The 23063-nt window shown below is 43.4% G+C and overlaps 1 protein-coding gene across 2 annotated transcripts; it reads left to right on the top strand.

The window, feature by feature from the left end:
• The first annotated feature begins 208 nt into the window (after positions 1-208).
• Positions 209-21041, top strand: CUNH11orf24 (chromosome unknown C11orf24 homolog). Of its 2 annotated transcripts, XM_050335106.1 has the most exons (6): positions 209-351; positions 1156-1278; positions 5322-5418; positions 15153-15391; positions 17960-18076; positions 19222-21041. In XM_050335106.1, exons 4-6 carry the CDS (start codon positions 15235-15237, stop codon positions 20370-20372), a joined length of 1425 nt encoding a protein of 474 aa, XP_050191063.1. In that variant the 5' UTR covers positions 209-351; positions 1156-1278; positions 5322-5418; positions 15153-15234; the 3' UTR covers positions 20373-21041. The 2 variants fall into 2 exon arrangements, with proteins under 2 accessions (XP_050191063.1, XP_050191064.1); XM_050335107.1 differs by lacking the exons at positions 209-351; positions 1156-1278; positions 5322-5418 and adding an exon at positions 13025-15056.
• The last annotated feature ends 2022 nt before the right edge of the window (positions 21042-23063 follow it).

Here is a 23063-nt window from a genome sequence, read left to right as displayed (position 1 = left end):
GAGGGGCCGCCACACGCGTCACTTCCGCGGCCGGCCCCGCCCCCTGCCCCCGGCGCCTTCCCGGGGCCTTTCCGGGGCCTTTCCGGGGCGAGACGCGAGGGGCGTGGCGTGAGAAGGGGCGGGGCCGTGACGGCGGGGGCGGGGCGCTGAGAGAACAGGCCAATGGCGTGCGGAGGGGCGGGCTCGGGGGCGGGGCTTGGCCGTGGCATGTGGCGGGGCAGGGGGCGCCGGGGATCATTCCCATCGCTGCTATTCCCTGCCCTTCCCTGCCTTTCCCTGCCCCGCGGGGCCGCGCGGGGTGAGCGCCTCTCCCGCCCCGCGGCCGCGTCCTTCGCCGGGCTCCGCCACGTCGTGAGTTGCGGGCGGTGTCTCGTCCTGGGCCTGGGGGAGCGCGGGCGGGAGGGGCGCGGTGCGGGGCGAGCGGCGGTGCCGGCGGTGTCCGGCGGGGGTGGGTTGGGCGGCGAGTAGCCGCGGCCCGGGGGCGAGCAGGAGCCTCGCGGCCGCTCCCGCGAACTGCCACATAAGTTGGAAGTAAATTTGTCACAGGAGTTGCGAATAATTTTTCCGATAAGTTGCAGCCCCCCGCCGTAGCAGCGGCAGGAGTGGTGGCTCTGCTCCCCTGCGGCGTGTGGATGCTCGTAGATGGTTTTGTTCCTGGGGAGGTGGGAGCCGGGAAAACTGGGTTTCCTTGCGGGAAAGAGAGGTGATTGACTCAGCAAGTAACTCGCTGCCTGAGAGTAACATTTTTAGGCCCTGTGGACCACCTCAGAGGTACGGTGTCCGTAGGAGACGCCACCCTTATGCGTGGCATCACTGCTATGTAAATACATCGTGTGGCTGAATACATAACGTTGAGTGTGTACAGTTGGGATTACCCTTGGAAGTGGCATCCTGCTTTGAGTGGTACCGCACTGAAATCTTTCACATCTTTTCCTACCTTAAGTAAAGGTTTTCAGAAGGTTTAACTGAACTCTGGGCGATGTTAGCAAGGTGTCAGCTGGAATCCAGTAAATGGTAGGAAGAATAAATACTGTTCTTTGACCAAGCTCTCAAATACAGCATCCTGTGGGGATATCCTATCGCAGTGGATCTTCTTCTGGTAGATTCAGCAAATCCTTTAACTTTCTCCTCTGTCTCCCAATCTTTGTTTTTTAGGATTGGCAAAGAAAACTCACGTTACAGGATCGTGTCAAGTGAAGTACCTTGATGTCCTGCATGTTAGCTGACTGAATCCCTGCCAGGCTTGGTCATGCAACACCACTCCTGTTTCCTGATAAAGTGAGTTAGATGCCTGCTTACTGGAGAAACAAACCCAAGAAATACTAATCCTTTCCACCCTAAGCTAAATTGCAATGCAGCCTTGATGAGTGAGGTAAACTCGCTGGTAGTGAGCATTTGGTGCCCCTTAGACCTGAGAGGGCTTGTGATTGAACAGTAGCTTTGAAAATTAGGCAATGTGTGTTGATTCAGTGTTTCTCTTTCTCTGAAATGCGTGTATTTTTGTATTAATACAAATTAATCTACCATAATCAACCACTACTATATAGATTAATACAGTCCATTATATGGTAATGGATAGTTTAGAAGAAATCTATCTATTTTTATTAGCTTTCATGTCTGCAGTAGATTAGAGAATGTGCTGTGCATTTTTGCTGCTTGGTTCTATGTTTTATATATATGTCTATCTATCTCATGTATGTATACACACATGTATTGTTTTAGTATTTTTCTGGGAGAAATTCCAGGCTACATGCCTCTTAACATCTTGGTAGGGACATCTTTATTTTTTTGTTTTAATTGCAAATCCCTGCTGGATTTATAAACCCATCTGCCAGAAAACTTTGCATCTGGTTATCTGCTATTGAAATTCTAATTGGCACATGCATACAACCTGAAGCCTCTGCCTTCTAAAGAAAGTCTTTTTGAAGTCTATGGGAGTAATTTGCAAGCAAAATTTCCAGCTATGGTGTTGAAAAACATCAATGCTGAACGTCTGATAATGTATCTAAAATGTCAGGATGCATACCTTGGATTACAGGGTTAGCTAATGTAACTACCTAGAAGCATGCTATCAGACTTTTTCAGTTGTATGTTACTGACTAAATTTTCAGGGGAAAATATTTTAGAAACATTAAGGAATGGAGATGTTTGTTTAAAGCAGATCGTGTTGGAAATGTCCAAAACTTTGCTTGAAGGAACTGTGAAGATTTGTTTGGGTAGAGTTTCTTGCCTCTTCTTTTAAAAAAAAAAAACATGGATAAAAATTTTCTGCATGATGCTTTTAGTATACAGTTCTGCTGATGTTTCCCCATGCTCTGACACATAGTTAAGTGAGTATGTGCTCTATGTGTCATCATCCACACTTGGACACAGTTTTATAAACTGAAAGCACCACTGAGCAAGTCCAGCAAGAGTTTATACCGGAATATTTGCAATGAAGACTTGTGGGACAACCTAGATGTAGGAGGAAAGAACTTGCTGCTCTGCTGTGTACCCACAAACCAGGGTACTGAAGTGTGTTTTCATCCTGGCTGCTGTGCATGTTCTGACTGATGCTGGGCTTATGGCTCAGAGCAGTGGTGGGGATGGCTGGGTGTCATGCACGTGCATTTCCTTGTATCCCTGGTCTCCATATGGAGATGTGCGTTGCCTGCGTGGAAGTGCTGAACAGCCATGCTCAGATCCATCTGCTCTGGATGGTTTCTTCTCTCATCCCTGGACGCCACATATAAGCATGTTCAGGCACTGCTAATGCGGCATGTTTTAGATTTATCCTTGCCTTTTAATTACTGCTTTGTGTTTGATACAAACTTCTAATACCAAAAGCAATTATGCACTGGGAAAGCTGGAGGAAAAAGCAGTCACTTGCATATAGATCCTCAGCTGCTGTGCATTGCTACAACTCCCTTGCAGAGCAATGACAATCCTCAGCAGCTGGCCATTTGCCCTTTGAAGTGTTTAAATTGGGATAGGATGCCTTTCTTAAGGAGGAGTTTGTCCCTATGTACACAGCTGGTACAAAGTCCATTTGTGTGGTAGATGAGGTACCCTTCCCACCCTCTGCCCAACATAGTAATTGTTGAATGAACCTCTATGGTTCATGCTGCACCAGGAACCAGATAGGTGATCGTTGTGGCTTTTTTTCCTCCTGCCCTTAAAACAACTGTGAGGGCAATATCCCTGCTGTGAGTGCTGGATGCCATCTGACACTGTGTGCTCTGGCTCAGCAAGGTTGCTTCCCTTTCCGACTTCCAGCCTGTCCTGCAGGTGTCATACCCCACCTGTCAATGATACCCAGCCTGCTTGGGTGTAGAAGGAGCTCCCCCAGAGAGCTGTTGATGTTGTTGACTGGGAAGCCAAGAAGTCCTGTGAGGTAAACTGTTACTGGACCCTTTCTTTCTTGATGGTAGCAAGCATTTTAACATATTCATTCCTTCAGTAATTTTTGGTTCCCTTTCTACAACTTAGACGTGGAGCAGTCAGTGGGGCTTGTGAATTGATAGCTGGGGTATAAGGGTGCTGCTGGCACTGCAGGGACAGCAACAATGCTGAAAATTGGTGCAGGCAAGACCTGGTTGCACACTTTGGAAATGCTGTTTGCAGCTCCTCCAGCTTTTAACTAGTGGCAATCCAAGTCAGTCACTGTGCAGGTAAGTGCCCAAGGTGCCCTGTGGTACAGCAATTCATTCAGGAAGGGACAACTGATCTCCAGCATCGTATGGGGACCCCCCTTCTTGAAGGAATGTTTACATGGACATTGCTGCATGTTCCTGTGAACAACTTATCCAACGAAAGCAAGTGGCAAGAACTGCAGAAGTGGGTTTTAAAGCTCAGTGGAACCACACAACTGCCTTGCTGGGGTGTAGAGTAGCATTTAGCTGAGGGCTCTGCTTTGCTGTTATTGTGATTTCACTGGAACGAAGTTTCCTTAGGGCAATTTTGAATGTTCATCAGCGTAAGTGCAAAACTTCTGACGGTCTTCTGTTGCCTTTACTGGCTTTATTTTTCTTTGTTGTTCTGGGGCATGGCCTCAAGGATCAGATCTTTGGTTTCAGTGCTGCAAGGTAGGCATGCTAGTGCACTGATACCAAGTTGGTGCTGTGTAGTGTTTGGCAAACAGGATGGAACTGAAACACTGTCCCCAGTGGCTGCAATTGCCTTGGTGGGAAAGCTGGTCTTTAAATGCACTTGGCAGAATGTGATATCTGTGGATTGACAGCATGTAGGGCTGGATTCTCCATCACATCCTTTCCTCCCGTTTCACATGATAGCTTGTCAACTGTTTGGAAAGCACACTGGGTGCTTGTTTGTTTGTTTTTTTCTTGTAGGACAATGTGGTATGAAGAAAGGAACAGAGGGCAGAGAGCCAGGGACATGGGTACTTGTTTATTTGCAGCCAGCTGGACTGTCCCCCAGTGCATGTGACAGGACCCACCGTCCATTTGTACTGTGCTCGAGGAATCAGCTGGTCCTCCACTTGAGCAGGAAGGTTGCACAGTCACTACAGGTTGCAGTTGTGTGCCTGGATTATCTTTCTACATCACCACAGCTCCTGTCACCTTTGCTTGGGGAGTCTCAGCTAGGCTGTGTCTTCTAAAGGACAGCTAAATTGTGTTCTGCAGACGTGGCTATGGAGCGTCCAAGCCTCCATAGCTACCTCTGTTATTTCCTAAGCACACAAAGAGGGAAGAAGAGGTTGTCTGTGTGCAAGAGACTTTTATTAATTTATTGAGACATTCAACAAGTCCTCTTTACAATTGTCACTGCTTCTGCTAACAATGACTGCCCAGGAGGGCGTTGGGATTGCCTTCCCTGGACTCCATCTGACTCTGACTTGGTGCCAGGCCTGGAGAACTGCTTATGCAATAGTCCAGGAAAACCCTTGAGCATGTACATCTGATGTACCATGGTGTCCTGGTTTCAGATTTGTTAAAATAAAAAAGTGGTGGGTGGGTGGAGGGGAGTGACTTGATAAAATTTGCATTGAATTTTACATATATACTTCGGTTGCATTTATATTTGTTTGGCTTGGGGAGACTTTGCAGCACTTTAACTAAATCTGGTTTTAAATCCACTTAAGTTAAACTCCTGGCACAACTTGTGTGTGGAGACCAGGATGAAATCTCATTAATTTTAATAGGATTAAGCATGTTCTTTTGCTGAGTCTTCTATCTTTTTTTTGTTTGGCTTCTCTATATTAAAAAGCAGGATAAACCTTTCCACTCTTCAACCTCTTTGTGAAAATACTTTAACAGTCTCAGAGAAATGTCTCTCTGGTTGCATACAATAATATTTTACACATTTTTTTCCTATGCTTTCAGCTGTAGTCCTACTGCATCCAGGCTTTTATTGGCTTTTGCTTCCCCTAAAGGCACAATAATTCCTGGCAGCAAGAAAACAGTTACAAGTGTTTGCATGGTAAGTTTCTACACTCAAAATCATTATTTTTCCTTTTGCTCCCTCTGGATAGATTTAAAACTGCTGTAAAACAAGTCAGTTAGTAGAGAGAAATTCTGTAGAAGTCAGCAGGAACTGAGCATGTGCAGATGGGTGAGAGCAAAATTAATCCCTGTTCATGAACTGGGAATAAATTGAAGAACAGGAAATAAAGGTAGAAGTGTTATGAGTGCAAACTGGTTGAAGGGAAATATTTGGGATCTAAGATTAAGCAAATCATTCATTGGAGAGAAGGCTATTTCATGCATTTGTGTTACCTTTTCATTTCCTCATTTCTCAGTGTACATCATGCCCTGAATATCAGTCTTGATTATTTTGATTTGTATGTGATTTGTGTTATAGGAACACTCCTCTTCCACCTCTCCTTCGGAAAAGACAAACTCCACAGCAGATGTTTCTGGTTGTTCCTGAGATGCTCTTAATGGCACACTTACTAAGCATACGCTTTCATAGGAAAAGTGAACTGTCTTGTAGTTACATACTTGGATTGCAAGAGACTTGATTTTCATATCCGGCTCTGACTAGTTCCTGTAGCTATACACAAATGACTCAGTCTTCTCACACCTATGAGATAAGGGAGGGTTGGTCTGTCTTACTGCACTCCACTCTTTTGAGCTGATGCCCTGTTGTTCCATGGGCTGGTCTGTATTACAAAGGTTGGGCTGATGTTCTTGTCTCAGCAAAGCTTCTTTCTACCATCAGTGCTTTTGATGAAACTTGACATCTTGCTGGCAGTAGCAACTAGATTTTAATTCCTGTATCTAATTAAAAAGGAGAACATAGTGGAAAAAAGCTTTTTTTTCCCCCATGCAATAAGCAGGAGATTAGCCTATTAAGGGGCTAAGGAAGGGAATTTCTGATAGGTGAGAAATGCCCAGTGATATCTTGAAATTCTCTATGTCCAAGTAAAGAGTATTTACTCCCTAGATCATAGAATCATAGAATGGTTAGGTTTGGAAGGGACCTTAAAGACCATTTAGTTCCAAACCCCCTGCCATGAGCAGTGATGGCACCCACTGGACCAGGTTGCTCAGCTCCCTATCCAACCTGGCCATGAACACTTCCAGGGCTGGGGCAACCTGTGCCAATGCCTCACCACTGTCACAGCAAAGAATTTCTTCTTAACATCTAATCTACATCTCTCCTTGTCCTGTCACTATCTGCCCCTGTAAAAAGTCACTCTCCCTCTTTCTTATAGCCCCTTTTAAGTACTGAAAGACCACAATGTGGTCTCCCTGGAGCCTTCTCTTCTCCAGTCTGAACAAACCCAACTCTCTCAGCCTGTCTTCATAGGAGAGGTGCTGGGCACAGCACTCCAGGTGGGGTCTCACCAGAGCAAAGTAGAGGGGCAGAATCACCTCCCTCAACCTGTTGGCCACGCTACTTTTGATGCAGCCCAGGATACAGCTGGCTTTCTGGGCGGCAAGCACACGTTGCTGAGACATGAATTATATCTTCATCTATGATGATTTTTTTAAGGGGTTGCCAGCAGTTTATATTTGTGTTGTAGAAATGACAGGATCCATGTCTTCTGGCTGTGGTGGCCATGAGATGAGTTGGCACGTGCTGTGGCTGAAATGCATCATGAACAATGTCTGGGGTACACCTGACTCTAACAGGCTCGTTTTGGTTGGTGCAGCCAGCAAGGGAATGCAGTGTCATGAGCCTGCCAGCGGTTACGTGACTCAGTTTTATGCAGGTCACAGGTTCCACTAGTTCTGCTAGACTTACTCTCGTATATAAAGTTAAACACCTGCTTTGTGTGTTTGAATAATTACTGCCTAAGACAGATCTGCTGATGTGGAAACAGCTGATAATATTCTTCAGGGACACTTGCTACTAGAGTTTGAGGAGCATGTGGCCTGAGTTGAGCTGTAATGCAAGTGGCTTTTGTTACCAGCTGACTTGATAAGCAAAAGCAGGAAGTTTTGTTTGCTATTTAGCAAATAGCTGAATCCCACAGATTTGTGTTTTTTGCCTCATTGAAAAGGGAGCAAGGTTTTCTAGGCTTTGAGAATCTCGTAATGTGTAGAAGCTGGATATGTGTTTATGCACTGAAATATATTAAGTGAATATATTAAGTAGCAGAAGTGGATTTCTGATGCTGAAAACCCATCTTGATAAGAAATATCTGAACGAAAGTGTTTCAAAATAAAATATAAACAGAAAATGCTGGTGAGGTGGGGTTTTTTTGAGTTTTGGTTTCTTTTTTTTTTTTCCCTGCAGGTTTAGGCAGTATTAGCAAGCAGTTCTTTCTGGGCGGTATGTTCTGCACTTGCTCCTTGACCCCTCTGAAAACTGAAACAGATGTCATGCAAACTGTGGAATAGGCAAGCTGTCCCTTGGGAACTGACCAAAAACTGCAAGCCCTTCTACTAAATGAGCTCTTAAGTTATTGCATGACTTGTGACAAATTTGTTTGCAGTAAATCAGTAGGATTACACCTACAGAGGTCCCTTCTGAAGTTAAAATATGTGCTCGAAAATTGTGATACACCGCTGACTCAAGCATTCACGTCTACAGTTGTTCTGAGCAAGATCATGAATACCATCCAGTAACACTGGATTTCATATAGTGATTCATCTGCATAAAAGATGTCTGGATGAAGGAGAGAAATTGTAAATATGTGTACAAATTTATTTCAGTATTTTTCTCTCATCTCCAGGAAGGTTATTGCTGGAGGGAAATGCTTTAGAAAGCAAAGACTGAAATGGTGGGCATGCAGTTTAAACTGCTAGAGATTGTTTGATGTTGTAGATGTTAATATGCATCTGTATAGGTAGAGAGTTTTCTGTATTGGCGTGTTAAGTGCTAAAGGATTTGCTAACATGTAATTCCTCTGAAATGGCTGTCATGGAGAAAAAAAGCAGCAAACAAAACGAACCCCAAAACCCCCTAATGCATGCTGAGGATGCCTAATTCTCACTACAGTACAGTTTTTCTGCTCTGTTATCTGCTTGGGCAGATTTACCTTGTGATACAACTTCAGGCAATTGAAGTGAAAGTGCTTTACTGTAAAGTGGCTCAGATGCCCGAGAAGCTGAGTGCTGAGACAGAAGCTGGATTTTGCTGGGAAGCTGGTGGAGGCAGAAGCACTGTTTTCTAGGGCAGAGGAAGCCTTTGATTTCTCCACACTTGCAAAGGAAACTTGCAAAGGTACTTCCACTAAGTACTAAAAGTACTTGACTGTTTGGTTATATTGGTGAAATATAATTCTTGTGGTAGTTGTAATCTCTCTTGGTGAGATGCCCTTCTGACTGCCTGTAGATGGCCTTGACATTCAGGTAACCGCATGGAATAGTTTTGGAGTCCTCAGTGACATCAGCAGAAGACAGATAGACTTCCTATATCAAGCTCAGAAAGGTTCAGAAGAACCTGCTGTTGCCTGTGCTGTCCCTCTTCCATCAGTGAGGAGCTCTTTGATACAGAGACATTTGTACTGGAAAAGCTTTGAGGAGCTCAAATCAAGCTTATTTTACTTTGACTTATTAATCAGTTTTTGAGCATCAAGACTCAAAGCTTAAGTGAGTTCCCCTGAAACTGAAAAGAGGGAAGCTATGACGAAGTAGCTGCTTCCATGTAGGAGACAAGACACCCAAGATCTGGGCTAAAGCACTTCTGCAGATCCTGCCATGGAGTAAGGAGAGGGAAGATGTTTTTCCTCTAGGTTCTGATAACCCATAGGTTTACATTTAGGTTGGTGAAGATTTATTGGCTATGAAGAACCTGCCTTAGGGAAGGTCAGCAAGGTTTAGGAAAGCTGCTACTGCATTGATTCTTTCTTTGTTTGGAAAAAATAGACTTGGCTAAGCTTTCCCACCCTGCCCTGTGATTTCCATGCTTTTCAAGCTGTCAAAATCACAAAGCAAGGAGGCATGTGCCAACAAACTTTATTTGGTATCACTATAAATGTGTTCCTGGCTTAAAGACTTTATGAAGAACCTCTTGATTTGTGCTATGTATTTGTGATTTATGTATGATGAAAAGCTCCCCAGTATCATATTGTATTGTGATAAGATAAGCTGGAGTCTCTTTTTGCTGCATCTTGCCTGGGAGATCTTTGGTATGAAGCAACCTTTGTTTTTTAACCTGAGTTGTCCGCTTAAAAAGAAGAAACCTTCATAATCTAGTAGCCCTCAGTATGTTTTGCTTGTGAGGATAAGGGAGGCACATATCTTTTGATTTTTTTTTTTAGTTTTTTTAAATTTATTTTTATTCTTTGTATTTCAGGATATGCATAAAGATCCTACTTCCTTGCAGAAAGGAGAAATAGCAAAAATTCTTTCCTTTCTTCAAATTCTTTTAGCGCTGAGCAGAAGTTTCCTTTCAGTCATTGCACTGAATGGACCATGTTTTGGCTGTTTCCAGGCTGTCTGAACTTTCTCTTCAGTTTCTGAGCTCCACACAGTACTGCCTGATGCTTTTGTAACATAAGGTGCCATCTCTGCTGTGCGTAACCCTGCTGAAAAACGTGCACAGGATTAAATTCCTGAGGAAAGTTGCAGAACCCAGTGTTCTGGATGAAGATGGACTCTGTTTCTACAGACCTAAAATTAGTGTTATGGCTACATGTATCTGTAGAGGAGCATAATGATTTCTCAGAAATATCTGAAGGATAGCATTTCAGTGAAATTTAACTCGATCTGTATTGCCAGGAATTTGCTGACTATGGTAAAATTCTGCAGGGCAGGAGGTGGGTGGGTGACCAAACTTCAACACATTGGCAGTTTTACTTGCTCCAAAAGTAACACTTGTACCTTCAGGCTGAAGTGACTGCTTGTTTAAGTCTCTGTTAGCTCCAGACTTGTCAGTTTTGAATTTAATAGCACCTCAGGCTGAGTTTATTCCTGTGCATGTGCGCTGTGCTGGTTCTAGCTTCTAATGCCATCTGTCAGCAAGCATGAACCACCCTTGCTGCAGAGTGCCTGATTCTGCAGGCACTTAGAAAAACTAAAGTCATGAGTTTGCCTTTTACCCTTCTTGCTCAGCTTTGCTCTGTATCGGCTCAGTGGTTGCAGAGTTCGTGTGGGAACCACTGGATGGTTCCTTTGAGGGTCTTGTTGAAAGCAGTTTAATTTGAAACACATGGTATGGAATGCCCTGCATTTGATCTCCTGTTCCCATAAGACAACAGCATGTCTGAAAATTTGCTATCTGTTTCAGGTTCAGATCAGACTAGGGAAGGTTGCACTTGAGCCATAGTACATGTTTTTATTGCTTGGAGGTATTTTTGTTGACAGATTTATTGTTCACTCACAGCTTTATGCAGTTAGCCTTTGGCAGTTCACTTTTCTGTATATTAAAACTAGATTGGTTCAGATATTTCAAAACAAGGCACAGTTTCATAAATCAAATAGCTGTCTGATCATTTTTCACAGGAAAAGTGTCCTGCTGAGTTGTATGTCTCAGCATTGGAGCTGCAGCACATGGCACTAATATGGGGGGAGAAAGGATGATGGATGGGTGATGCTGGCTTGGGGTTTTAGGCTTTAACATTTATTTCCTCAGGGGCAAAGTGTTGTGGCCATGAAGCCTCAATGGTGACAGCATGGACTGTCCTCAGCTATATAATCTGTATGCCTTGTCACCTGAGGGAGGAATACAGGTGGGGAACTGAGGCACAGAAAGATGGAAAGGGGTAAAGCTGGTAATATTTGAGACCAAATTGACCCAAAAAAAGCACCCACAAACCCCAGTGCAGCTAAATTTGCCTGTTGTGGTTTAAGTCCAGCTGGCAGCTCAGCCCCACAGTGCCATTCGCTCAATCCCACGTGGTAGAGTGAGGGAGAAAAATGGAAGAGTAAAAGTGAGAAGACTCTTGGGTTGAGATAGAGCTTAGTAGGAAAAGCAAAAGCTGTGCGTGCAAGCAAAGCAAACCAAGGAATTCATTCACTGCTTCTCATGGGCAGGCAGGTGTTCAGCCATCCCCAGGAAAGCAGGATTTCATCACAGATAACAGTGTCTTGGGAAGACAGACATGATCCCTCCAAACATCCCTCCCTTCCTTCTTCCCCCAGCTTTATATGCTGAGCACGATGCTGTATGGTCTGGAATATCCCAGCTAGGGTCACCTGTCCTGGCTGTGTCCCATCTGACTTCGTGTGCACCCCCAGCCTGCTTGCTGGTGGGATGGGGTGAGAAGCAGGCTCATTCCCTGAAGCTTGTAGATGTTACTGTAGTCATTGCAGTCACATTTCCTGTGGGGTGTGTGTCATGCAGATTGATGGGAGCTTCAACCATAGATGGAGACTACACTACAAATTGGAGGAGGTGGTTTGTATTTGAGGAAGGAGAAGATGTACAACTTTATTACTTCATAATTAAAATGATTTTGCTTATTGGGCTGTTGTCCTTAACAGATTCTAGTGTGATGCAGTCTGTGTAGGCTTTTTGGCTTTGTAGGATTTTTTAAATCTCTTTTTTGTGGACATGTATTGGGAGAAACATCAGAAAAGGCAGCAGCAGACCAAACCTATGTCCATCCTATACCCTGTTCTGTCTGCTGCAGTGAGGAGTGCGCTGCTAATGTGAATGGATGTGCCAGCTCTTCTGTAATACATGGCCAACTGTGCTAGGACCTGTGTAGCAGAGGGAATATAAGTGATGTACTTCTGTATCTGAGCTGGCAATGTTTTTTCTCTGAATTGCATTTCAGAGCATGTGTAACTTGTGTCCTACCGTTGCAGCAGATCATCCTCTAATGCTCTGCTGCCCTCACATCAGCCCCAGGTGTATATCAGATCAAAGTGGTTGGTCAGCATTCTATGAGATAAGACTCACGATTTCTAGGCACTATTTTCCTTCAAAACTCCCTCTGAAAGTATAGAACTGTGTACTTTCCACCTCAGTCATCTTTGTACAGGAGCATTTTGTTAATACTGGAAATGATGGGGGCATGGAGAGCCAGTATTGGGGCAAAAATGGGCCTTTGATTGTTGTATCCTGGTTTTCTGAGGAAGTGGGAATGCTTCACACTGCACAGACATCTTAGGACGTCAAAGGAACTGTGTCCAGACCATGGACCTAGCAATGTATTTCCTCCTCTGTAATCTGTAATGCTTGTCTGATTCACAGTCGGTTTGTTCATCATTGTTGATAGTATGTGACATGTTGTAGAAACAGCTTTGCAGCCTGTCAATAACTTTCTTAGGGAGCCAAAGGAACTCAATGGCTCTAAAGCTGCTGTGCAGAGAATCATATAACTTCATCTGGTTGTGCTCAGCTGACATTGGGTCAGCCTCAGGTACCTTTGGTGCTGCCCCTTCTGTCTCCAGACTTATATTTGTGTGCACCTTCAGTCTTGGAAAGAAGCTTGGGAAGCAAAATGCTTCTCAGGATTACAGTGCAGACTCCCTGTCTCCTGTATTCTTGCCTTGATTTACAAAATGAAACGTGGTTGTCTTTCCCTTAGCAAAATCTAGCTGAATTCTGTTTTTCTAAAGAGAGAAATACAGCACTTGTTTAGAGGTCTGAGAACATTCAGGTGTTTAGTAGCAAATGCAAGTGGGAAACAGGCCTGATGTCTTCTCAGTTGGATGCATTGTTGTCTGCCAAAGGTATCCCACCTTTGTTTTCCCTGCTCTGTTGATATACTGAAGCTAGAACATTTCTTTGCCCCTCTTTGACCTTATTTCATACCTAGTCCATGCACACTTGTAAGAATGAATTTTGAGGCAGTGTCTGCTGGCTCTTCGATGACAGCTCAAAGGAGCATGTGTTGCCCTAAATGATTTGCGTTGCACACTTTGTACCTGTGATCTCTAACACCCACACTCTCTCTTGCCATGGTTTTTTTTGATCTAGTTCTACATCTCCCTCTTCACCCTGGTGCAGTCCCTGCATGCGCCTTGCAGCTGCTTAACCAGGAACAACTGAGTCTGGCTGGGAGGGCATGGAGGCAAGGGATTTATCTTCCAAAGGCTTCTCTCTGCTCTGAAACATCACCCCAGTCATTTTCTTTGAAATAATACTCTGAATTTTCTTATTTGTACAAATTCCTTGTCAACTGCAGTTTTCAATTGTTAATTTACAGTATATGCTAAGAGTGACAGCAAGGCATGCTAAAGGCTAAGGCAAACTTGTAGAAGGGTCTTGTAGTTTGAAACAGTGGGAAAAGGGCTGAAGTTAGCTTGGCTGAATAGCACAAATTAATTACCAATAAATTACCGATTCCCTGACAAAAAACATGGGCCTGCTTTTCTCAGCAGCCGATGCCAGTGTAGAGTGTTGCAAAGGCTGTGTTTGTGTATTGCACAGGTCATCTCCTCTTCTGTGCTGATTCTTTCAACTCCTGCTAAGGTGCACTTGGAAGAGCAAGTGATAAGGAATGAGCAAAGTCAGTCTGTGCTGTGCATGCGTAGTGTGACATGGAGAGAGACCCTGGTGAAGCTGGTGCTGGTGGACACCAGGAGTAGTCTCTGGTACACAGGACTAGATGGGGCTGCTGAGCTGCCTTTTCTTGCCAAGACTTCTCTTGTTAGGTCAGACTTAGAAATATTTCCAGCTGCCAGGTGGGATGACGCAGGCATGAACTTTTGACTGCACTGGGAAACCTGCTCACACAAAGCGAGCGCAATGCTGTGCACACTCGCTCCAGGGAGAAAGCTGGATGGGGGGCATGAGCTAAGGTCAGCAGTGCAAGCTACCATACAGACCAGTCAGTTTGGGCTCCCCTGCTCTCTGGGAAAGCAGAAGATAAAGAAATGGTCCATCTATTTTCAAGAGGTAAAATAACTCTTTTACTGGAATAAGTGGGCAGGAAGGAAACTCTGAGTTCCTCATGGAATTTGTAGGGTGACTACGGAAGCTGAATTTGAGGCATTTTAGTATCAAGGTTTGTCCCCATCTTTGACTCTTTGACTATCCAGTATGGACCTGTATATACTGTGTGTCCTCTGCAAAGCTTGGGGTATCTGTTTATATTTCACCTCTTTTCACACAGGGTTATTTTGAAGCTAAAACTGTTGCACTTTTTGGGGTTAGAGGAAAAATTGGAAACAAAAGTTCCATGGTAGGAGGCATCAAAATGTTGCAATCAGTGAGTCAAAGCTAATAAACGTTATTTTGGCCTTTCTTGGAGGGAAAAAAGGCTCTTAGTCAGACTCTTAAATTCACAAGTGTAGTTGGGACTGGAGTTGAGAGCTCAGGCCGAAACTTCTTGCATGGATGGCTAAATCAGGGTCTTACGCACATTACTGATGACTGTGAGATGTTCTTCACTGTGATATTTATACCATTCATACATGCTGCTCATTCTGTGTTGTGAGCTGCCTTTGCAGTCATCACATACATCTCTGAGATGTCACACAAAGTTGAATCTCAACACCCTTTGAAGGCTGTGACATTTCATAACAGCAGGATGAGGACTAAAGCTTGCAGCAGTGATGAGGAAGAGGGTTGCCCTTAAAAATCATATCTGTGCTATCATATGCTTGTGTACTTTGAGACTGACTTTGTACCCTTGGCTTTTGACTAAAGCTGTTCTTCACTGGGACCTGAGAGAAGAAGAGCACAGTACCTTTTCCAAAGAAGGAACCTCTCTGTGAATTTGGGAATGGTCTTTACTCTCCTGCCTCTGTGTCCTTGCTTGTTTGTTTGTGGTGTGTAATGATACTTGCTTACCTTTTGTACATTTTTTTTTCTATTCCTGCTGATAGGAATATAAAAAGTCTTCTTTTTTTTTTTTTTTTTAATAGGTATATTGCAGTGGATCTGAAGTTGATATAAGGAAGAATTGCTTCTGGGAAGAGAAGCCTCCCTGTAAGGCCAGCCCCGAAGATGTGGACTGCCATTGTGTTCTTCCTGCTGATTTCCTTCTCTGTATGTGAACACAGGTTTTCTGTCCTGAAAGGGAGAGGAGTCCATGTAGTGCAAATAAACAGGCTTACAACTGAAAAACAATGCAGGGAGGCTTGTCAAAGCCCAGGTGCTTCAGGTGAGGTTCTTGTCCCTTAAATGGAATTCCAGCTGCGTTTTCTGTTCCTTGAAGATCTCCACTGCTCCCCTGACAACTTTCTTTCTTAATTCCAGTTGTTTGCAGGCTTTTATAGTTATGCTTCTCTGTGCAGTGCTGTAGTGCTAAGTAACTTCTGACAGCTTTGGTTAAATTGAATCCAGAACAACTGTTTCCCAGGGCCCTTCTAGCTTCTATAAGAAACAGCCTGCATGTGCTCTTGGTGTGCACTGATAGCGTGCAAACAGTGTTAGGTCACTTGAATTGAAGAGTGATTATTCCATGCTGCCAGATGTTTGCAAGTAAACAGGGCTCTTGTAGGACAGCTGCACTGGAACGAGTAGTCTTTGTTCCCTGCTATGTTTTTTCTGCCTTAGAAGAAACTACTTGTATCCTGCAACCAAGCACAGGGTTAAACAAATCTGGTGAGGTGAAAGCCTTCTGCCCACTACCTCTGGGGTGTCTTTATAAAAGCACTGAACTTCTAAATGAGTTTGAGTGGTCCTTATGAAGGTCCCAATCCTAGCTGGTGATGTTGTGGTGAAGATGAGGCCTTGGCTCAGGTGGATGAATATCTGACATTCAGATTGTTAGGAGCATAATAAAGATGCTGCTTTTAATGCCCATAGATTTCAAACCTGTAGTTCAAACATGAGACATTCCTTCATAATGGAAAGAAAGTACCTTTATAAATTGTTTTATTTAGGAGATAAAATGAGGATCAGTTTGTTTCCCAAGGCACCAGAGCTGTTGGAACTCCAGGTTCTGTTTTTTAAGATGGTAAACCCTAGACAGATGACACGTTCACACTGACTGTGCTGACACTTAGAGTCTGTAGCACTTCATGTTGCTGTGTTCCACCTGAGAATCTCTAAATTCTGTGCACGTGTCATCTTAACCTTCCAATATCTTGATAGAGTAGAAAAGTTCATCAGCTGCCTTTTCCAGAAGAGAAACATGAAGAATTTAGTTAGTCTGCAGTCAGGGCTGCAACATGACTTGGCTGCATGGTTGGCCCTGTTGCTGACTTTAACCACTTTGTTGTTTTCTAATCTGTGAGTGCAAAATAAGTCCCGTTGAGTGTTAGCTTTGTTGAGCAGAGGGGATGAGCCTCTAGAATTAGGTGACCCATTCCATCTCAGGAAACCACTGCAAGACTGAACCCAAAAGCATAAACTTTTCTGGGTTTTACATTCTGTGTTAAACCTACTGAAGCAATTTAATTCCTATTTGTTACTTGATGGCCGGTCTGTCACACTACCTGGTGTCAAGGGAGGTGGAAAAGGTAGAAACTCTTGACATAAATGTATGTGCAGAGAGATCACGTGGAAAGAAGGACCTGAAATGTCTTTTTTTTTATATTAGCTTTAGGTTTTAAGATCAGCTTTACTGATCTCATTCTCCATTCCCATCTTTCCCAACAATATTTTTTTGTGCTTTCTGTCATTACAGACATGAGACACGAGGCTTAGTTGACAGAATAGTTACACACATGTAAGGGACATTACTTGAAGAAGCTACAAGCTTGAAGAATAACATTCCCAGCATGGTTAGGCACTCTTCCATAGATGTAATTTGCTGACATAACATCAGTTACTTAGAGAAGAAGTGCAGCTACCACAGCAAGAAGGGACCTTTTGAAGTTCCCTGGTCCAACCCCAACTTGGATCTATCTGTTCAAGACCTGATGGAGAGACCTCTCTGGCCCCCAGCTCAGTGTTGGAGTGCCCTTGTGGTAGAAACTAACTTCTTCCCTTGATGTTGAGTTGGGATTTGCTGCCTCAGCCCCCCAGACATCTAATAGTCTCTCTTGGACTCACTCCAGTATTTCAATACCACTCTTGTAAGCTAGAGAGCCCCAGACTGGGCACAGTGTTTAAAATGCCTCCTCAGTATTTGTTGGAGGAGGTTCATTCCTTCCCTCAGAGCTTGATTATGTATATGTAGCTGTGTAGAAAAAAATTAGTGAGTTCAAAGGGGTGCCAGGAAAGTGAGTTCTTGCTGTGATGAGTTTATTTTAGTTGTGTTGAGATTTGACTTAGTAAAAGACAATTTCTGTGATGGCTTCCATGGTATCATTATTCAAAGAGTGAAGAGTAAATTTCTGTGTAACTCCAAGCACTGAAACAAGAGCTGTCTCCTATGAGTGATGAGATGGATGTCTACTCAGTTTTGGCTCATTTATTTTCTTCCCTCATTAAGACATGCAGAGGAATGCTAGGCTAGCATTTACATGGGAACAAACTGTAGTGCACTTTCTTTGTCCCTGCCTGGGTGAGTGAATTGCTGTTGTTAGGAGATGTTGGTACCAGAAGGCAAGCAGGTAGGTAGGCTGCAGCTGCTATATTGATTTCATTGGCTTTCCAGTTATTTTTGCCAAGGCTGAGTCAGGATCCTTTTAAGGCCAGACCTTCTAGATATTGTGTGGGTTTGCATTTTTTTTGGTTGGGTTTGTTTGTTTGTTTGTTTTTTCCAATTCTTTAATTAAAGCTATGAAGCAGCATGTTTGGTATGTTTTGTGTAGCAATGCATTTTCTCTGCTGCTTTCAGGAAATCATCCCTGTAATTGGTCTGTACCCTACCAGAACCACTGCATCTTCTTGCAGTGTCACCAACTGAGTGTGTGCCAAAATGCTGGAGAACAAGACATCAGAGATCTACTTGGAGGTAAAGCCATGTTTCAGGTTCCTGGTGAATCCAAGATCCTGGTTCTTTTGCTTTAAATGCCTGTGTTTAGATCTTGGTAGGCTTTCAGCTGAGGGAGGTGGGTTGTGAAATGCCTGTAGGATAACTCTTTAGGTAAAGTTGATTGGAATAACCACAACCTTATAAGGACTGCACGTGCAGGCTGTGTCTTTGAATAACTTCTGTAACTGTTACCGAGTAACAGTTTGTCTCCATGTTGAAGACATCATTCATTCAAGCCATTTGCATGCCACACGCTGTCCTTGTGAAAATAAAGTCATAACAGATGTATTTATATTTTTTTCAGAGAAAGGAAAATGTCTTGGCATTGTTTTTCTCTGAGATTGCCAGGATTTTGTTCCAGAGTCAACAGGCTGCTTCTATAATCAGAGCAGCAATTGCTCATGGTGACTTTCCAGTGCCAGGGTATTGAATTTTAATTAAGTGGCACAATAACAAAATGGAGCTTATTTGTAATTGGGGAACCAACCTTTTAAAGTATGTTTCAAGAAGTCACCATACCCACGTTTTAAAAGGAGTTTGTTCATGGTTCTTTTGGGTTGGCAAAGGTTTCTCTGCAACATACCAACTAGACCTGTGATAAGCAGATGGGGTTTATGTCACTATAAATCTAGCTCATTAGTTGTGAAGGAAATTACCCTGATGTAGGGAGCTGTAAGTGGAAATTTCTGCCCAGTTTTGAGAGGTGAAAATTACAAATCTAAGCACAAAGGCTTTGTCAGTGATGTGTAACTTTGAAAGCGTGAGTCTTCTTCTCAGGAGCTGACGTTTGTAACACTGCTCCTGTTGATAATGTGCTTCTGCGTTGCAGCTCTCTACTTGATTACTCCCCTTCTGTGAAATTAATTCCCTGGTTGGGTAAATACTAGAGGTCTATGGTAAAAAAAACTGAACCAAGCCAAAAATCCTCAAAGGGATTATGTGCAATAAAGACAGGGTGGGAGGGTTGATTTTTCATGTTCTTGCTGACTTCAGGACTGATTTATTCCAGTTGTACTACGTCTACTGCAGAGTATGTGTTCTGGTGTGCATGTTGGGGGGTTGAGGTTAGATTTGAGCTTGAGAGTTTTATTCTTACAAAACTCATTGGTTTTTTCTTTTTGAAGAAATTGTCAGCGTGAAATGGGAAACAGTCCTGTTTCCCCACCAAAGCTATCCACAGAAAAAGGAGAGGATGTTGAATGCACAGGTTGCCCGACACAGTGTGGAAAACGTGTTTTCTTCAACTGTTCAGACTCGCAAAATTCATTTGAGGCATTTGCTCGGGGTTGATAATGGAGATGTCACAACAAATACAAGGAAATCAATTGCAAGCAATGCTACCACCCCCACTGCCCCAGCCATAGCAACAAACATTACAAATGCAAGTGTCTTCATTACCACTTACGAAACAACTGCCAAAGCCTCAAACATCTCTGGAGGTTCTAATACCACTGCTAAAGCCATGCCATCCACTGCCTTTTCTCCCACTTCTGGTAGCATCTCTGCTTCCACTTCCAGCCATGTCGCCCAGATTGTGCCCACCAGCCAAACATCAGAAAATAATAGCTCTGTCTCAGTATTGTCCCCCACTTCTGTTCCCTTCAGTGTTACTTCTAAGGCAGGTACTCAAACAGAGCAGTCTAACCCAGCTACCACCACCACCAGTGCTCCCCACTCTAACAGCTCCACCACTGCTGGAGCTCACCTGAAGACACTGACCACAGGATTGACCACCCTCATCCCCCAGGATGCAAGAACATCTTCCACTGCTTCCACTCATGCCACCACACTCATCCCCTTGGAGAATTCTCACTCTGAGAATCCACCGCATGTCAGCACGCTGCCAGATCTAAAACCAGAAGCAAGTACAGCCACAAGATCCTCGAGTGAATCAACTTCTCTTCTGGGCTCTACAAGAAGTGCCATGGTTTTAACTACAGCCTCTGCAGAAGAAACTACGACTGGGCACGGGATAAAGTCAACATCTGCCATCTTTACAACAACCGTGGCTGCAACAGATGCACCCAAAACAACAGCTTTGAACCTCACAGAAACTCAGGACAAAGACAATGAGTATCTTCTCATTGCTGCCGAGCCTCTGACTCAATATTTAGTGGATAAAAGTTCGCTCCTTGCAGTGCTTTTAGTTGGTACGTTTTTTTTCATAACTGTTATAGTTCTTTTCCTCATGCAGGCCTATGAGAGCTACAAGAAGAAAGATTACACACAAGTGGATTACCTGATCAATGGAATGTATGTGGACTCAGAGATGTGAAGGGGTGGGGATAATACAGTGGACAGAGAGGTGGAAAGGGGTTTCAAAGTCTGCCTGACTTGTTTTCCCTTCCTATTTGCCTATAACAAACTGGAAGTGCTTCCAAATTTACTTCTAGTGCAATTGAGGAGAAATGCCATGTACTATATTAAGAAGAAGAAAAATAATTTTTTATTCAACTGTGCAACAGGTTGCTGTAAAAAACATAAAAAGAGGAATAATTTTTAACACTTTCATAATGCACAATAGCTTTGGCCATTATTTTTCATTGCAAAACAAACCTAACAAGGTGTAAGCTACCGCCCTCAGAAAATGCTGTAGCACTTCTTCAACTGTGCAGGTTGAAGTTACACTGCAAGTTCCTTGTGTTCCATTCATTTTACATGTGCTCCTTGGAAAACAGAGCAAAGGATGCTGCCACCTTTTGGGAAGTGCTCCCAAACAGCCAGATGAGAAGTCTGGAGTATTGTTGCAACAGGGAACTTTTAATCCAGTGTGTGTCATATTTCAGTATGCTTCTTGCTTATAAAGAGGTCTGTTTACAAGGTATTGTAAACCCTATTTACTGCTAACCTAAGATATCTTTTCACCACAGAGTGGAATACTGTGCCTCTGCACTTAAATGATCTTATTTTTGTATTCAGTTAATAAATGGGACCCTGGAAGGGCATATCTTGTTGTGTTTCTGTTTTCATTCCTGTCCCTGCTGGTTCAGAAGCAACCAAATGGGCTTTGGGGGCTTAAGTAAATTACCTCCACTTCAGTGTTCCAATTATGGGAGCTTTGAAGACCTCACTGAAAGCATGGACATGTCTGAGAAGATACGGATCATCTTCCAGAATGCTGCTTCTATAATTTAAGACCAGTATGCTGCCAGTCTCCCAGGTATGCAGACCCACTTATTGCTTATTATCTTTCACGCTTAGAGCATCAGGCTCTGTTTTGGTTTTTATTTTGCATTTAGGATCAGCACAGAGTTGTTAGTATTTTGGAAACTTTGTTGCACATGCAGTTGCAACTTTCCTCCCATGATCTGCCTTTGAAAGAATGAGTAGACAACTCTTGATCTTTAGGCAAGTACTCTTCAGTGATTAATGTCTCTTATTTGAATGACACGTACATACCAGTAGCAAAATGATGGTTCAAGGTCTGTTCTTGTTTTTTTTAACCATATTGATAGCTTCTCTCTTGCTTTGAGTTAGTTGGCTCTTCTTTAATCCTGCTTGCATGTAATCTTGAGCGAGAGTGATAATAAGTAAACCTCAGAATCTGAGCTGCCGAGTTCTGGTTGGATTATTTATCCAGATTCTTTGGCTGTTTAGAATTTGGAGGGAATCTTTACCCTGGAAGAGGTTACTTTGTAGACGACTTCATCATCAGCTGGAAGTGCTATGAAAAGAAATGCAGATAACATAAGCAGCGACAGAGCCAAGGCATTGTTTGAACAAAATAGGCTGGAGAGAGTTTCCTGAGTCTTACCCAACTCAAATATTGAGGGCAAAACTTCAGCAAGTAGAGTATGTTGAGCAAAGAGATTGCTTTGGAAGTGAGATGACTTGGTTGTCAGCATCAGGCTGCATTTTGCAGTATTTCCACGTGGACCACATCTATATGGCAGTAGGCTGGAACATCTCTCAGGGTAAAAGGATAGGGAGTCTCTCTCCTTGAAAAGCTTGAAGTATAAGCCACAAAATTCACACTATGTTTCCTGGAGGGGGAAAAAATGTTTGAGGGTCTCAACTGTATTGTATTTTAAGATTACTATTAATTGGTTTGCCCTCAGCAGAAGGGATCCCACCCCTGATTTCTTCCATCTTTCAGGAGCCACCCATGTGTAGCATCTGTGCAACAAGGTGCTGGGAACATCCCCCAGCACAGCTGGGGAGTTGCACCCTGTTGAGAGGCTTGGGACTGTTCACCTCTCAGCACAACTGTTTTGAGCTGTTAGCAGATGTCTGGCAGATGCTGCTCTACAACCACAAAGTCCAGAGATTTATCTTTACATAGAGATCTCAGGTTTCGCCTTAATTGCAGGTGAGTCACTCACCACAGACCTAAGCATGTGGTCTTTGAGCTCTGCTCGAGATAACTAAGATAAGAGCTGTCTCCTCGGCTCCCAGCCATCTCCCAAGTAAGGAGGTGAGCATTACCTCAGATTCAGCTCACTTCTTTTCCTCCTATTTTAGATATCTTGGATAAATGCATGCTTTTTGATAGGGTAAATCCAGAAAATAGTAGATTTTAATTTATTGTTGTTTTAATTCATCCTTGTCTATGTAAGTGAACTCCTACCTTTAGGAAGTGCCTTCCTGAATAAGGGGTCAGTGTTGCAGTTGTTCTGCTAGTGCTCTGCAGGTTTTTTTTTCCAAGTTGCCTGAGCCATTTCCACAACAGAAATCATGATCTTCAGACTTGTAATTGCTTATCCTAGATATGGGGAATTTTCTGAATGAACTTTGCACTCACTATTGCTTGGTTTTTTGTGGTCTCTGTGGATCTGTTCATAGACCCAAAGTTGGACACCAGATTCTGTGGAGTGGAAGTCTGTGAAGTTGTACTGATTTTTATTCTCCTCTTTGAAGAGATACTGATTTCTTGGAGAGAGTAGGAAGGGAAGGGAGAGGGAAGTGACATTACTTTAAAAAAAACTCTTGAGTTTTTCTGTTCTGAAAACAGACACTTTTGAAGGTT

The sequence above is a fragment of the Myiozetetes cayanensis genome, unplaced genomic scaffold (assembly GCF_022539395.1).
Source record: "Myiozetetes cayanensis isolate MyiCay16 unplaced genomic scaffold, myiCay2020 scf6-25, whole genome shotgun sequence".
In the NCBI taxonomy this organism is placed as follows: domain Eukaryota; kingdom Metazoa; phylum Chordata; class Aves; order Passeriformes; family Tyrannidae; genus Myiozetetes; species Myiozetetes cayanensis.
This window is presented reverse-complemented; position numbering and strand designations above follow the sequence as displayed.

What these genes read in the sequence shown, in the direction of transcription:
- CUNH11orf24 (XM_050335106.1), top strand. Translation starts at nt 15,235, where the DNA reads ATGTGGACTGCCATTGTGTTCTTCCTGCTGATTTCCTTCTCTGTATGT. An exon ending in TCAAAGCCCAGGTGCTTCAG is followed by an intron (nt 15,392 to 17,959) that starts GTGAGGTTCTTG and finishes TGCTGCTTTCAG; the next exon opens with GAAATCATCCCTGTAATTGG. An exon ending in CATCAGAGATCTACTTGGAG is followed by an intron (nt 18,077 to 19,221) that starts GTAAAGCCATGT and finishes TTCTTTTTGAAG; the next exon opens with AAATTGTCAGCGTGAAATGG.